Raw genomic sequence first — 14028 nt, 5'->3', positions numbered from 1 at the left:
AGACCTTCGCTCCTTCATTTGTTGGTTTGTCAAGAAACACCGTCTTTGCAATAGTATTATGGGTTGGTTGGTTAAACTGGCATAAATAATGATTTTTATTAAATATAAATAGATATTTTAAAGAGTGAAGTACCAAGTAACCTATTTTTTGACTATTTGAAAAAATAAGTGTGTATTTCTTTGTAGGAATGACTTGAATATTCAACATCTTGTCTTAAGTTCGAGACATTTTAATGGATTTCGAGAGCCAACGGAGCAGATCAGACACAAAAGGAACTGGTTTCCACTTTGGTTCAGAATTCAAGAATATTTATATATTTGTGCGCCATTTAAATCCCTTTAACCATTTCCATCACAAAGAACCCATGTATTTTCGGGGAGGAAAAGTTCAGGAGAGGTTCCTTCCACAATAGCTCCAGCTGGTGAAGACGGCACCACCGAACAATCGAGATCCAAAAACTTGAGCCCGGCAAAACCCCTTGGAGTCTCAGAACCAGTCGGTGCCAGGCACTGCTCTCATCCCTGACGTCGACGCCGGCCAGAACCCCCCCCCGAACCCCCCCTCGGCCGGCGGCGCTCAAACGGCCTGTTGTCAATGAGCCGGACCAACAGGAGCCTTTTTTATTTGCCTGTTGTTCTTTCGCGGGCGTTTTTTAATGAGATGGACATCGCAGCCTCATCGCTGAACTCTCCTCCGGCTGTATTCATTAGCATCAAACGCAAACAAGAGAGGGCGAGAGAACAGGCGCCGTTGTCCTCGGAGAATAGTCTCCCCTCTATCTCCAGATGGGTTATCTGTGATATAATAGGCCCTCATTGTGACAGATTGGACTATTGGAACCAGATAATATGCCTTCATTGTTGAGTAAAAAAGAAACATCTCCATCACCTACGAAGGCCATAAACAGGCGCGGGTTCACACAGCAGGTGCTGCCGACGGCCGCGGTGAACGGGCGGAGTTTATACTGCGTCAGGATGTCTGATAGCGTCGGCATTGTCGCGATACAAAGACGGGTAACGCTGATTTAAGAGCGCCGTAAAGGTTCCAGAAATACTGGCTGTGTTTAAGGGACACAAAGGAGTCCAATGGCTTGGGAAGAGCAGGAAACAGGAGGTAGATGGTAGGATAGGTAGTGCAAATATAGTAAAAGAGCAGGTAGACGCCATGTTTGAGGGATTTTAAAATGAATGGTTATTTCTATGCTTCAATGCAAAAGTAGGAAAACTGTGGTCCAGAAGCCATAACGCAGACCCTTGATTTATTTATATTTATTCATTCATATGGAATATTTGCACATTTCCTTTACAATTAATCTTTTTATTATTACTTCATATGATGAATTGATTTATAGATTTGATGATTGAAATTGATTTTAATTTGGATTTGATCTCTTTTCCCAATTAAAACCTTTGTTTTTTGCAACTTTCTTCAAGCTTTGGTTTCATTTTAAACACCTAAACATTTCATAGGATAATAATATTAGGAAAAACTGAAGGTCAAGTTCAAATGAAAAAAAAAAGAAAAGGTAAATTCTTTAACTGACAATTTATTATGACTGATGCTATTTTATTCTATGGTAAAGAAAGTTAATATGAACAAAAGTAACTTTATTATTTAACTTAGATTTTCTTTTATTGTCATAAACACAGCAGTGAAACTAGCAACGAAAGGTCTTGCTTGGCAACCAATAAAAATCACAGCATAGAGTGAATGTATATATAAAAGTGTAAATATAAGTATTAATAAGTTAAAAATAGTGCAATATAGTTTAAATAGAATAAATAAATAATATTTTAAATATTGCATAGAATGAATGTATAAAAAAAAGTATAAATATTAATAGGTTAAAACTAGTGCAATATAGTAAAAATAGAATAAATAAATAATGTTTTAAATATTGCATAGCTTGAAGTAATATTGCATTAGGCAGTCTGATGGCCAGATGATATATATATATATAATACAAGAGTATGAAATACTACTAAAATGAAGTATTTTACATGACAAGTTAACATCATTGATATAGAACCCATGACCCATCAGGCCATTTTAAAAGCCATTTTGGGTTAAATTCCCATGAACTCTGACTCGCTGTCATTAAGTCCATTTGTAAGAAAAGCTTCTTCACTGATCATCACGTCAAACGCGACACGTTTGTTCCCAAAAAGATCGTTAGCGTGGCAGGGATTCGTGCTCCATTAGTGTTAAAGATGTCAAACTTATATTTGGCTCACAAAATCAAAACCGAGTAACACATCCATGGATGAGAGATTTTCCTACAAGTGGGGAGATTTTGGGGGGGGTTGGCATCTTGGTTCCCCAGTGTGGAGGGTTCCAGAGAAAAGAGGCCCAATCAGTGCTGGCCCGCTGCTTAATGGATGGATGGCCCCCGAAATTAATTAGCCTGACTAATGTAGTGTACACTTAATTACGCCGGCCGCCGTTTGATTTATAGCTGCCGATGATTCAGACGGGTGGGGTGGGGGGGGGGGGGGGGTTAAGTTGGGATAAAAAGGAGGGAATTATTTACCGCGATCTGGTTCAGCAGCCGAGAGGTTATGATGAGCTGGAGTCGGGTTTGTTCACTTTTATTTTTAATAGAACTACTATCATTGATTTAAATCTTTCAACTTTACCATGTTTAGGTCATCAGCCGACATGGCTTCTCACCCGACATGAAGTTGCATTTACCTGAAGCGTTTTGCAACAAAATTATCGGCATAAATCACCAAAATATGGCCAATAATATAATATGTTTAGTCGCTATTCGTCATTTAGTTGCTTGTTGTCGAGGTGGTGCTCCGCAAACACTGTTGGCTTTTTTTAAACAACTGGAAGACTTTTTAGGGAAAACCTGGTCTGATTAGGTTCTGCTCGAGGTTTCTGCCTTGTAAAAGGAAGTTTTTCCTCAGCAACGCCCACACTTTACTCATTATTGAGATGTTTTTCCTTTCTCCTTTTTCCTAGTCTTACTTAAACTGTAAAGTGTCCTGAGATAACTTTGTTACGATAAGTCACTTTAAATAAAATTGGATTTAATTTAAAAAATGATGTCTCCTCAACAAAATTATATAAACAATGTAATACCTCACTTCTGGTCTGTATTTCTATGATTTGTTAAAGGTAGTACGCTCTTTGGAGTCAATTATATTAAAGTATAAATAATGTCTAAAAGAAAAGAAAACTGGAGTTTTTAGCCTATTTTTCAAGGTTTAGTTATTCCTAAATACAATGTATCGTATTGTAGCTAATGCGCAAATACATAAATGGATACATCAGAATAAGATTTTAAAAACAATCAGGTAAAAATGACAATAACTCGACGGGTCTTGAACCGGGATGTCGGGTGAGAAGTCTTATAGTGTAGCCATGAGCTATACTGGCTGACGACGTAAAAATGTATCAATTCAAATGAAGGTCATTACCACAATTTTCTTAGTCTAGTATATTTTGGAATTCCATTTATTTCAGTATTTCAAATGGCTGAGGTTTCCCACATATATTTCTGACTTCATAGTTCAACATATTCACACCCACTTTTCCAATTCTACCCACGTTATTCAAGTTTTCCTAAAGGTTCCTGAATTCCCATTCTTTTAGAATCCCCCCCCCTTACACAGTCATATTTTCTACCCGTCAATGTTGAGCTTCACAATTGTAATCAAGTGTTGGAAGTCCTACATCACAGAGTCAAAATCTGAACGAAAAAGCCTGGTCTGAATGATTCCCTGGTCTGGTTATCAAAGTCTATTAATGCCTCCCTAGTTATCCCAAGTCTTTTTTTGGAAGTATATTCTGAAGAGTTGGTTTAAACAGTGCATTTTATTTTATGACTTGGTTGTTCGGGTTTTATATTACAGAGTAGAGCGTGTTGCTACATTCCTAGTTCACCCTAGTCCTTTGTTTACCAAGTCAATTTATTTCTTGCCCTTTTTGGTTTAGAAATTGTATCATGGTTTTCTATGTTTTTACAGGAGCTGTTTTACAGGAAAAATTAATTTAAATGTAAATAATATTTTTTACAATATTTTGTTTATTATAACACAAATGGAATATACTGTGAAGCTTTAATAAAAATGGTAAAAATAAATAAAACCTTGAAAATGAAAAGGTTATTGTCCCAGTATTGGTTAAAATCCATCAAAAATGAACAAAAGGATTAATTTGAAATTCACATTGAATTTCACGAAAGACAAATTAGCGTGAAACCCGAGCGAAATCCGCACTCGAGTCATACGTGTGTTGTGGAGGGCGTGTGCACGTGAGTGTCCTGTGCGCTGAGAAATGAAAGATCCATCACACGCTGGTCTGTCATTACTGAGCATCTTACAGCATTCATTAGGCGAGGGGCTCGTCCCGGGCCCCACCTTTAATTTCATGCTTCTCAAGCGAGTGAAAGGACACAGGACAAAGGGAGGAAGATTGATGCCGCCCCTGACTCCAGCTGCACTTCCGGCTCCGACAGAAAGGGGGTGCTGGTTTTTATTTTAAAAAAAAGCGAGAGGCTGCGCTAATGAAATCCATCCATGTAGCAGCATATCAGGCCCAATTAAAACGGCGCCGCACGTGTCGCCGGGACAGTAGATCAAGTCAGCAATTAACCTTCCCGCTGGCCTCTATCAATCCTTAAATTGGAGCAAGGCGGCCAGCGGCACACAATCTCGGCAGATATTAAATTTACATTCTATTAAGTTTAATTAGGAGGGATTTTAAATATACTGAGAGTCCAGGCGCCGCGCCCGAGCCCTGTCATCGTCGGCGCTGATTCATGACCGTGGGCCGCCTTGCGGGGCGATCGCACTCACACATCTTGATACGTCTTGTACCGACGGAGCCGAGGATGTAACCGACGATACGGCGTCTTTAATACTGCGAAGAATAAGGCTTTCTTTGTATAGCTTTCACTCCTGGGTTTATTATGGTGTGTAGCCAAATGAGGGTTTCATCAACTGTCTTAACCATGCCATCGTTCAAGGTGACAACACTAGCTTCAAGCAGTTGTTCTATCTGGGATCCCTCTTTAAAGAGACCTCCAGCTGTGCTGGGTAATAGTAGGTTCTAATAAGAGCCATCAACTCCTCGATGTGTTTGGGTCTGCCCCAGGGCTTCCTCCCAATTAGACATGTCTGTAACACCTCACCATGGGAAGCATCCAGGACCTGGTTGAGGAGCAGTGGTTCCGCTCTTGAACTCCTCCCACTGAGGTTCTTTACCTACCTCTGCCAATCAACTTAAATAGCATTTGTCCCTGAACTCCATCTTTTGTTGTCCCAACCAATAGTTGGTGACCCCCCTGGTTGGAATAGAACTCCACCAGTATATAGTACTGGAATAGGTCTAGCGGCAACAAATTGTGGAAGGTTACTAAAACTGGGCACCAGGACCTGGTGAGGGAAGAGGTATGAGACCAAGAAGAAGGCAAGGGAACTTCTGAGTGACTGCGATCAAGTCAGCTTCCAGACTCATGCCCACTGAAGGCAGTTCAAGAGTGGGCTATGAAGTCAAACTAAAGTCAGGGCCGTCCTGCCCACCTGCCATTACTGGAACCAACCTGCCTCATCCTAGGTTTATCAATGAGGTACTGATCAAAAATCAGACCTTTGCAGACAGAGGTTAATAATAATAATAATAATAATAATAATACATAAGTTTTATATAGCGCATTTCTGGGTACCCAAAGGTTGAAGCAGGACAGTAGGACTAGAAAGAATGCTCATAGTTGAGGTTGGTCTTGATAGCTTGTAACACTGCAGTAGACCAAGGCAGCAGGTTTGTCTAGAACAGGGGTGGCCAACCCGGTCCTCAAAGAGCCACAGTGGGTGCAGGTTTTTGTTCCAACCAATCAAGAAGACATCTTTTCACCAATCAGGTGTCTTAGGACTGTAATCAGTTGATTGTCAGTCTGGTGTTGCTTGTTTCAGCTAAAACCTCATTGGTTAAACTGGGCATGCTGGATCAGTTGGAACAAAAACCTGCAACCACTGCGGCTCTTTGAGGACCGGGTTGGCCACCTCTGATCTAGAAGGTAAGACTTGGGAAAATAGACTTTCAACTCCCATAGGTAAGATAAGGCATTGGCTGTGGCGTAACAGTAGAAGACTTTGTGGACGTTAAAATATACATTAGCCATCAGTGCAAACTGTGGTGGACCAACCTTGTTGACGTGTGCATTATAATAAAAGGTTGTCATTGTTGTGGTGAGTATTAAATATGTCACCTGGTCTCAATCTGAACTCAAGGTTTTCCAAGTGTTTTTCGCATTTTCTTTATCACTATTTGACAAAATACCTGTTTTTTTTAGGCTTCTTAAGTTAATTTCTGGCTTTTTTCAAAGACTAGTCTAGGAAAAGGCTAACGTCTCAAGTTTAAGTTTACATTCCAGACCCTAGACTGTCATTTGGAGTTTACCCAGAGTGCACCCCCCCAACTGTTGAAGTCTTCATCTTAATTAAACAAACGAATGATTGCACGACTCGATGGTCTATTCCGATGTGCACCGAAATCCCATCCGGCACCGCGACAGCTTCCTTTCACACTCATCAAAAGTTCATCCGGGGCTGTGATCCGAAATTCATGACGGTTAAAAACTCTTTATCAGCGGCGAAGAACACAACTCCAGCTGGAGGAGGGGCTCATTAAAAGCCTATAAAAAACTAAGTGAAGCAATTACAAAGCAGATGTTACAACAGGAGTGAAAATAAATCTCTATTAATATGAACCGTAATAGCAACCGGCTCGTAATATATGCCGGTCAAAATCCATGGTAGGGAACTGGAGCGAGCAGAGATGAGGCAAAGAATCACAAGAAGAATTAAATAATTAAAGGGTACAGGTTATTTTCCAACTAAAAAATATAGTCTCCTGCGAGTGGAGGACTTTCAAGGTGCCCGTGAGTACCACAGTCTTTTTCCCGGTCCTCTTCGGGGATAAAGGTTCTTGAGGATTCAGCCGACTCATCTTCAAAACCCCCATTTCATCACCACCGGTGCAAAACGTGATCAAGCCCCGATCCCCGGTCAGACCCCCGGACAGCGGAGAGGAGGGCCAAGTCTGGACTGGACCACCTCCAGGCTGCTCAGCCCTGACATTAGTCTCCACGTGGCTGTGTCCTTTGTCAGCCAGTCAAAGAGCCGCTGAATGGGGGTCAATTGAAACCAATTCCCTCTGTCGGACACAATTAATGGGGTTGCCCAGGCTGGACCGGAGGGGGGGGGCCTTTTTGGTTACTGATCCCGCCGTGCAAGCATGCCAAGAATTTGCCACCTGGAATTTGCCCGGGCGACAATAACAAACCCACCCATCTCTAAAGACACCTCCTTGTCCGTACACATCCTAAAAATCAGCCACCCACAAGGGAGGCAATGGGAGGGGTACTGGGTTTGGTTTTTTTTCTACAGTTTGGTCCCCCTACAATGAGGTACCGCAGCTGGTTCTGACCCACTGGCCCGGAAATACGGGGGGATCCCAGGTCCGTTCTTGAACTACTGGTACAGACCAGGCTTGGACCACGTTGGCTTAAGATTAACATGAAGTAGGTCCAATGAAAGGTACATTTATGATTAATATGACTGTAACACAAAGATCGAATCTTACTACACAACTGACACAACAAAGAAATCTGAGAACTGGTGCTCATACAAATGTAGACCCCATGCATTTCAAAAGTAGGATTGCCAAAAACCAAGGCCATACACACCGTTTCTAGAATCTTAAACGTGATTTTCTGTGTACTATTCTGTGTACTATTTCCTGAATAATATGTGCCGTTATAAATATTAACTTCATTTCTGAAAGCGAATAATGAGAGCTTTTCAATGAGGATCTTATAGATGCAGGGATGAGTTCAATAAGAGGGGTTGGGAAAAGAGGGAGTTGTTTGAAAAATACTGTTGAAACGAATTTTTTTTGTATTTATTGAGCTGGAAAGTGAAGAGAAATACCATTTTATTTTACTAAAGACTAGTTCAGCATTTTTTGGTTTAACATGTTTGAAACAACAACTAAAACAACAAAAATGTGGACATTCCCCTCTTCATAGACCTGAACGATTTTGGAAAATAATCTAAATTCTCTCCCACAATATTCCAATTCCGTTTTAATATGTGACTCTTTTTTTTGTTCAATACGCTCTTTTCATGAATTTCTCATCCAATAAAAACATATTATTCCAATACAATTAACAACATCACATGATGTTTTTTTTGTGCTTATTAAGTCAAAATAAGACATTGTTAAGATAAAGCCATGATTTCAAATAACATATTAAGTTAATTCCAACAATCATACAAACACTGCATCAGTTGTAGCTGTTATTTGTAAAAACATATCTTTCCTTGTAATCAAGTTTAAAAATAAACTATTATTTTTACAATTTAAACCAGTCAATCGTAATCAATGATGATGAAAAATGGCAATTAAAAAGAATATACAGTCATAAAATATAATAAAATCCATATAACAGGTGTAAAATTGGTATCTTTAAGGTTTGAACAATATTTAATTCTTTCACTTTAATTTTGCCGAATATCGCTTGTATTTTTCTCCATCATCGAACAACACTTTCGTCGTCATGGCAACAGAACACGAGCGCATGATGTCATCGCCTCCGAGCGCCCCCCTCCACGCCCCCGTATAAAGCGTCCAGAGCTCAGCGGTCAAGCCGGCCTGATTTAACAGTGACCTGGCAGGCGGAGCTCCGATGTCGCCAATAAACAAATGGGTTACAACCCCGGCGCTGCGGCCCGCGCAGTGTTCGAAGCCCTTTAATGACAATTAATGTCAGCAGGACAATTAGTGCACATCCACCGAAGTGTTTAACTGCAGATGGACTGGAGGCCGGATCGATCGGCCATACTTATCTGGAGATTGATTCCGGTGCTCAGGCCGCCGCCTCCTTTCACTGTCTCATCTCGCTCCGTCCTCCTCATCAGCCATTTAATCAGTTGATAGAACGTTGCAATCTACACCAGAGGAGAAGGATCGCGTCCAAGAGGGCCACTGGTGGGAACTGTCCACTTCTTCTTCACGTTAAATTACTCTTATTTGAGTGGAAACATCACACAGTTAATTTTATTTTTTTTAATCTTTTGAGTCATTATCAAGTGATATTTGGTGTTTAGTTTAAAATTAAGAAGTATAATGGAGCATTGTTGTGTCCCTGAGCAAGACACTTAACCCAGATTGCTCCTGATGGTTGAGCTGCGTAACAGCCTACTCCCATCAGTGTGTGATTATATGCGGGATTTATGGTACAATTGCCTTGTTTCGAAGTCGCTTTTCGAGCAAAGCCAACAAAAATGTTTATATAAACATGTAAACGATTTTCTCGACTTGGTGAACTAAGGAATCAAGAATTAACCTGTTAAGTAAAAAAAAAATGTTTTGGATAAATACTAAAGATCTAAATGCTTTTGATGATGAATGATGAAAAGAAGTACGAGTCAATTATTTAGTCTAGTAGTAGAAGTCTTTGAGTTGCGTATTATAAAGTCCAAGTTATTTTTGGGGTTAATGTTGAGCCACTAACAAACTTGCTCCGTAGAATTTTCAAAAACCTTGTAGTCATAAAAGTAAAAAAAGAAAGTCTGTAAGCAACTTTGTTAACTAAAAAAACAAACTTATTACACCAGGAAGTCCTGTTAAACCAGGAAGTCCTATTAAACCCGGAAGTCCTGTTAAACCCGGAAGTCCTGTTAAACTTCAAATTTGTACATCAACATACATGCTAACAAAAAAGTAAAGTATATAGTAGGTGAACTGAGAACTTTAAATAAGTCTTTAAATGTCCAGACACAAAAAAACAGAAACTAGAAAAGTTTAAAAAAAAAATTGACTTGATGGACTTAAAAGTATAACGTTTGTAAATGTCAATAGAAAGTTAAAAAAAAGATTAGGTCTGGACAGGCAAACAAAAAAGTCTCAAATACATGTTGCAAACTCAAAACAAACAATTAAATTCGGAGATAAGAGTAGGTCTTCAGATGTCAGAAAATGACTTGGTATATTTTAAGAAACCGACTAGATAACTCAAAATAAGACTTGGTATCCAACTTAGACACTAGCTATTTGTCATCTAGAAAAGTCAAGAGTATATTTGTCGTACGAGAAAAGTGAGAAAAAAAAATGGACTTTTAGTTAATAAAAGAACAAAACGTGGTAATCAAGTAAACTAGTAACACACAAGGTCGGCCAATAAGTTCAAAATACACTTAGTAAACAAGTTTTTTGTAGAAAAGACAAAAATATAGGACAATAATTTCACCACAAATACATTTTCACTACTGACTCAAAAATATTCTGAAGTTCCAGGTCCGGCCCGTTTAGAAAGAGGTGGAGTAAATACACATCTGCTTGAGTGTATTGTTTAGCACTAATGAGAGTTTATTCACTTTAATGCCGGAGGCTGCATCTCTAACTTCCTGGGGCCGAAAAAAGACCCCCTGCTCAGCGGCCCCTCCCCTCCACACAGAGAGAATCAATCAGAATCATTTGGCCTAACAAATTGGTTGCTGTGTATTCACTGCGCTTGTGAATGTGTATGTGAATGGGGTCGGGGGTGCATAAGAAAGGGGGCCGTGTCGATGGGAGAGGGGAGGGGGGCAAAAGATGGACACGGATGCAGGACCAACACATCCCTGGAAGAGGGGTCGCGACCCCTCCTGCAGTGCGACAGCAGCGAGGAACGCCACAGACAGAGAGTGGGCGACAGATGACCTACCACAGAGCGAGACAGATCCACCACCGGGCTGCTCCTAACCGGATCAGAACCGAGCGTAGATGGCGCTGTTAACTGACTTCTGATCACGTGACCTCTTTGTAAACCCCACTATGAACCCCGAAATTCAATGTCCTGGAGGCGATTAATGGATTCATTCATGTGACTTTCACAACTTAAAATGATTACTTTTTATCTGATCACAACTCATCTTTGGAATCTGAAGTTAAATGTATACAAAGTCTTCAAATACTAGTCCTCACAGATAATCTCTTCAATATAATACAAGTATTTTACACATGTTTTACTTCACAAGTCAAATTAATTGGCTGGGAAAAAATCTGAAATAAAATGTAAACTTCAACCAACAATTATTATTTATTTATTACCTTTTTTTTATTTTTCCTAGGCTTTTCATTTATTAAGATGCCCTTTTAAACAATTAGGTTTAATGTATACAAATAATTGTCTTATCCGTCTTTTAAATAGTAATAAAAAACAATGAATAAACCACAGTATATTAAACCACATAAATGTTTCCTAAAAATGCTTTGTGACATTAAAACTATACTATTAAATTGTAAAAGCCTTTTTTTATTATTATTATTTTTATAAAACAATTCATTTACTATTAGGAGTATATACTGTTTAAATATAATCATTTATAAATAAACATAACAATAAATATAAACATTACTATTGTTGTTATTTGTCAATCATTAAATTCGATATAATAATATTTATCCTAATAAAAAAAACAATAAAACAAAATGTTACATTTAAATTTATTAGATCTCAATACCTTATTTCTTAGATATAGTTGCATATCTGAACTTAATAGTAATATAAAAACTGAATAAACTATTAAGCAACTGTATTCATTTTATTGTCTATTCTTTGTTTTACCTTCTATATTTGTGTGTAATAAAATCAACAACTGCTATCATTTATTTCTCCACATAGAAATGTAAATGCATTCAAATCAAATAGTTATTTTTTAAATTAAAATTTGTTATGTTTTATTTTGAATTGAACTAGTTGAGTGTTCATTCTGATTATGATCAAAGTTCCAGTGCGTATTAATTAATTAATTAGAGCTCGAATTGAACAAAAAAAACCAGACAAATAAAGGCGACAAAAGCGCTTCATTCATCAAGTGGAGAGATCAAGATCGTGTACAACAGCGCCCCTGGTGGTGTCGCGTCTGAACTGCGTGAAGGCACCTCCAGCGCCACACAGAGAGAGAAGTCCTTCCTTAGTCATTTGAAGCAAAGCCCCTCCATTCAGCGGCCCTCGCCTCCCCTTCCTTTCTCCCATGAATGGATTGGATGAGGCGAACAATGCCCACACCTTCAACAGGCCCGGCGCTTGGAGGGCCATTGTGGCGGAGAGAGGAGGGCGAGGGTCCGCCAACAAGTGGCTCTCCCACTCCGTTATCACAGCACACCACTGTCTGCAGAGCTTTTTATGAGCATGATGCTGCTTCACCCCCCCTTAAGGCTGCACTCGCTCGGCCCTCAGTGGAAGGTGGTGTTGGGGGGCTGTGGTGGGGGGGTCACCATAACATAACAATGCACTCGGAGGCTCGGTTGGCAAACACAGCTGGACCAGCAACAGTAATGAGTCACAACTCTGCCAAACACTGGAGCCACTTTTATGACATCATACACTCAGAGTCCATCGCTGCAGGGGTGTGTGTGTGTGTGTGTGTGAGGGGGGGGGGCAATATCATTACACAATGTCATGGTGGGCTGGATTTATAGTCACAAGTCTTTCTCTATGTAGTTACAAACAGTGGAGCGACTCAGAAACACTTGTTTGTCCAGAGAAATCTTCTCTTCATTAGTTGTGGAAGTTTGACGTCTTTAGAACTTCTGAGTCCAGCACTGGGTCTTAAGTTTCTCATCAAAATCTACGAGCGACTTTTGCGGCAAAACATATTTTAAAAATGCTTATTTTTCCCAAATCAATTTAAAACATAATTTTTTAATATTTATTTTTCCATTTTCTTCCCTACATATTTTAATTATGGTTATTTTACCATTTTAAATCATTTATTAATCTTTTCTTATATTTGTCATTGATTTAATTTACTTTTGATAGTATTAACACATTCTCTTCTAAATATAATATATAATATTTTTAGTAATAAAACAAAAATAAGAATAATATGATACGGTTAATTTTTCGGATTTAATAACATTATTGTTGTTGTTATTTATCAATGATTAAATCAAAATACAAAAACAAAATGTTACTTTTGAATTTAATTCGGTTTTAGGACCATATCTGAACTAAATAATGAATATTAAAACTGAATTAACTATTAAGAAACATTTATTTTTACTGTCTATTCTTGTTTTCTATTTTTCCTTATAGTGAAATCAGTTATTATTGTTATTTTACTATTTTTTTTAATCAATTATTTAGATCTTTTCAATATTATTTATTTAATCAATTTACTATCTAACTTTTCTTGCTGGAATAATACAGAAATTTGGGATTGTTAGAAAGTGCAGTCCAGGGGTCAGAACATGGCCCTTCTGCAGTTCCTATAGTTTTTATAATTTAATTGATGTTTTTTACATTCACAATATTATGTTATTATTTTTTCTTTTATCTACGCATTTCAATATTAAACAGTTTAACCTTAGCACACATTTATTTCCTCATTTAATCTCTAACATTTAAATCCACAATTACACAAAGCCAACATTAGCAAACAAAAAAAAAAGTTGGGGCAATTCCAAATACTTACTTATACAAATATTATACTTATATACTTATATAATATACTCAGTTATACTCCAGGAATAGCTGCTATGTGTGGTGTAAATTCCCGCTAAAACACATAACTACACTAATGGCTACGTTAAAAAAGGGTAAGGAAAGGCTGGAATTGAAGATAACATGACACTTATGCTAATGGCTACATTAGAGAATACAGCAACAGAAACTGCCTGTTTTCACAGGAGAACATATAAGTCCATTTGCGTGGCCAGGACTACGTTTTAGTAAAAACTAAAATCTGAGACCTTGAGTTAAGAGACTCACCTGGATGACCTGCCGAGAGTCCAGTCTGAAGTTGAAGTCCCCGAAGACGAAATATGGCACCCTGTCGTAGCGTTGGTCCGTGATCCTGCAAAACACAGAGATAAACAATTAAGCACAACTTCTCCTCGGTGACCCGGGGTCTTCAGTTCATGAGGGTCTCAGCACCATCTGCTGGCCGGGGGAACATCTCCGGGGGGGCGACCGGTCAGCAGCCTGGACTGAACCCGCGTTAATAGTCGACCATCTGACGACACTATAA

At 38.8% G+C, this 14028-nt stretch overlaps 1 protein-coding gene across 2 annotated transcripts in view; it reads right to left on the bottom strand.

The window, feature by feature from the left end:
- inpp5a (inositol polyphosphate-5-phosphatase A) overlaps nt 1-14028 on the bottom strand; it is a 183580-nt gene that overhangs the window by 59756 nt on the left and 109796 nt on the right. For both annotated transcript variants that reach the window (XM_087802985.1, XM_087802983.1), the window contains exon 9: nt 13770-13854. In XM_087802985.1, the coding sequence (XP_087659111.1) occupies nt 13770-13854 (85 nt within the window). The remainder of the gene's footprint in view (nt 1-13769; nt 13855-14028) is intronic.

Source organism: Callionymus lyra, chromosome 11, assembly GCF_982586985.1.
Source record: "Callionymus lyra chromosome 11, fCalLyr1.hap1.1, whole genome shotgun sequence".
Taxonomy (NCBI): Eukaryota; Metazoa; Chordata; class Actinopteri; order Syngnathiformes; family Callionymidae; genus Callionymus; species Callionymus lyra.
Note: the sequence above shows the minus strand (reverse complement) of the source record. Positions and strands in the feature narration are given on the sequence as shown.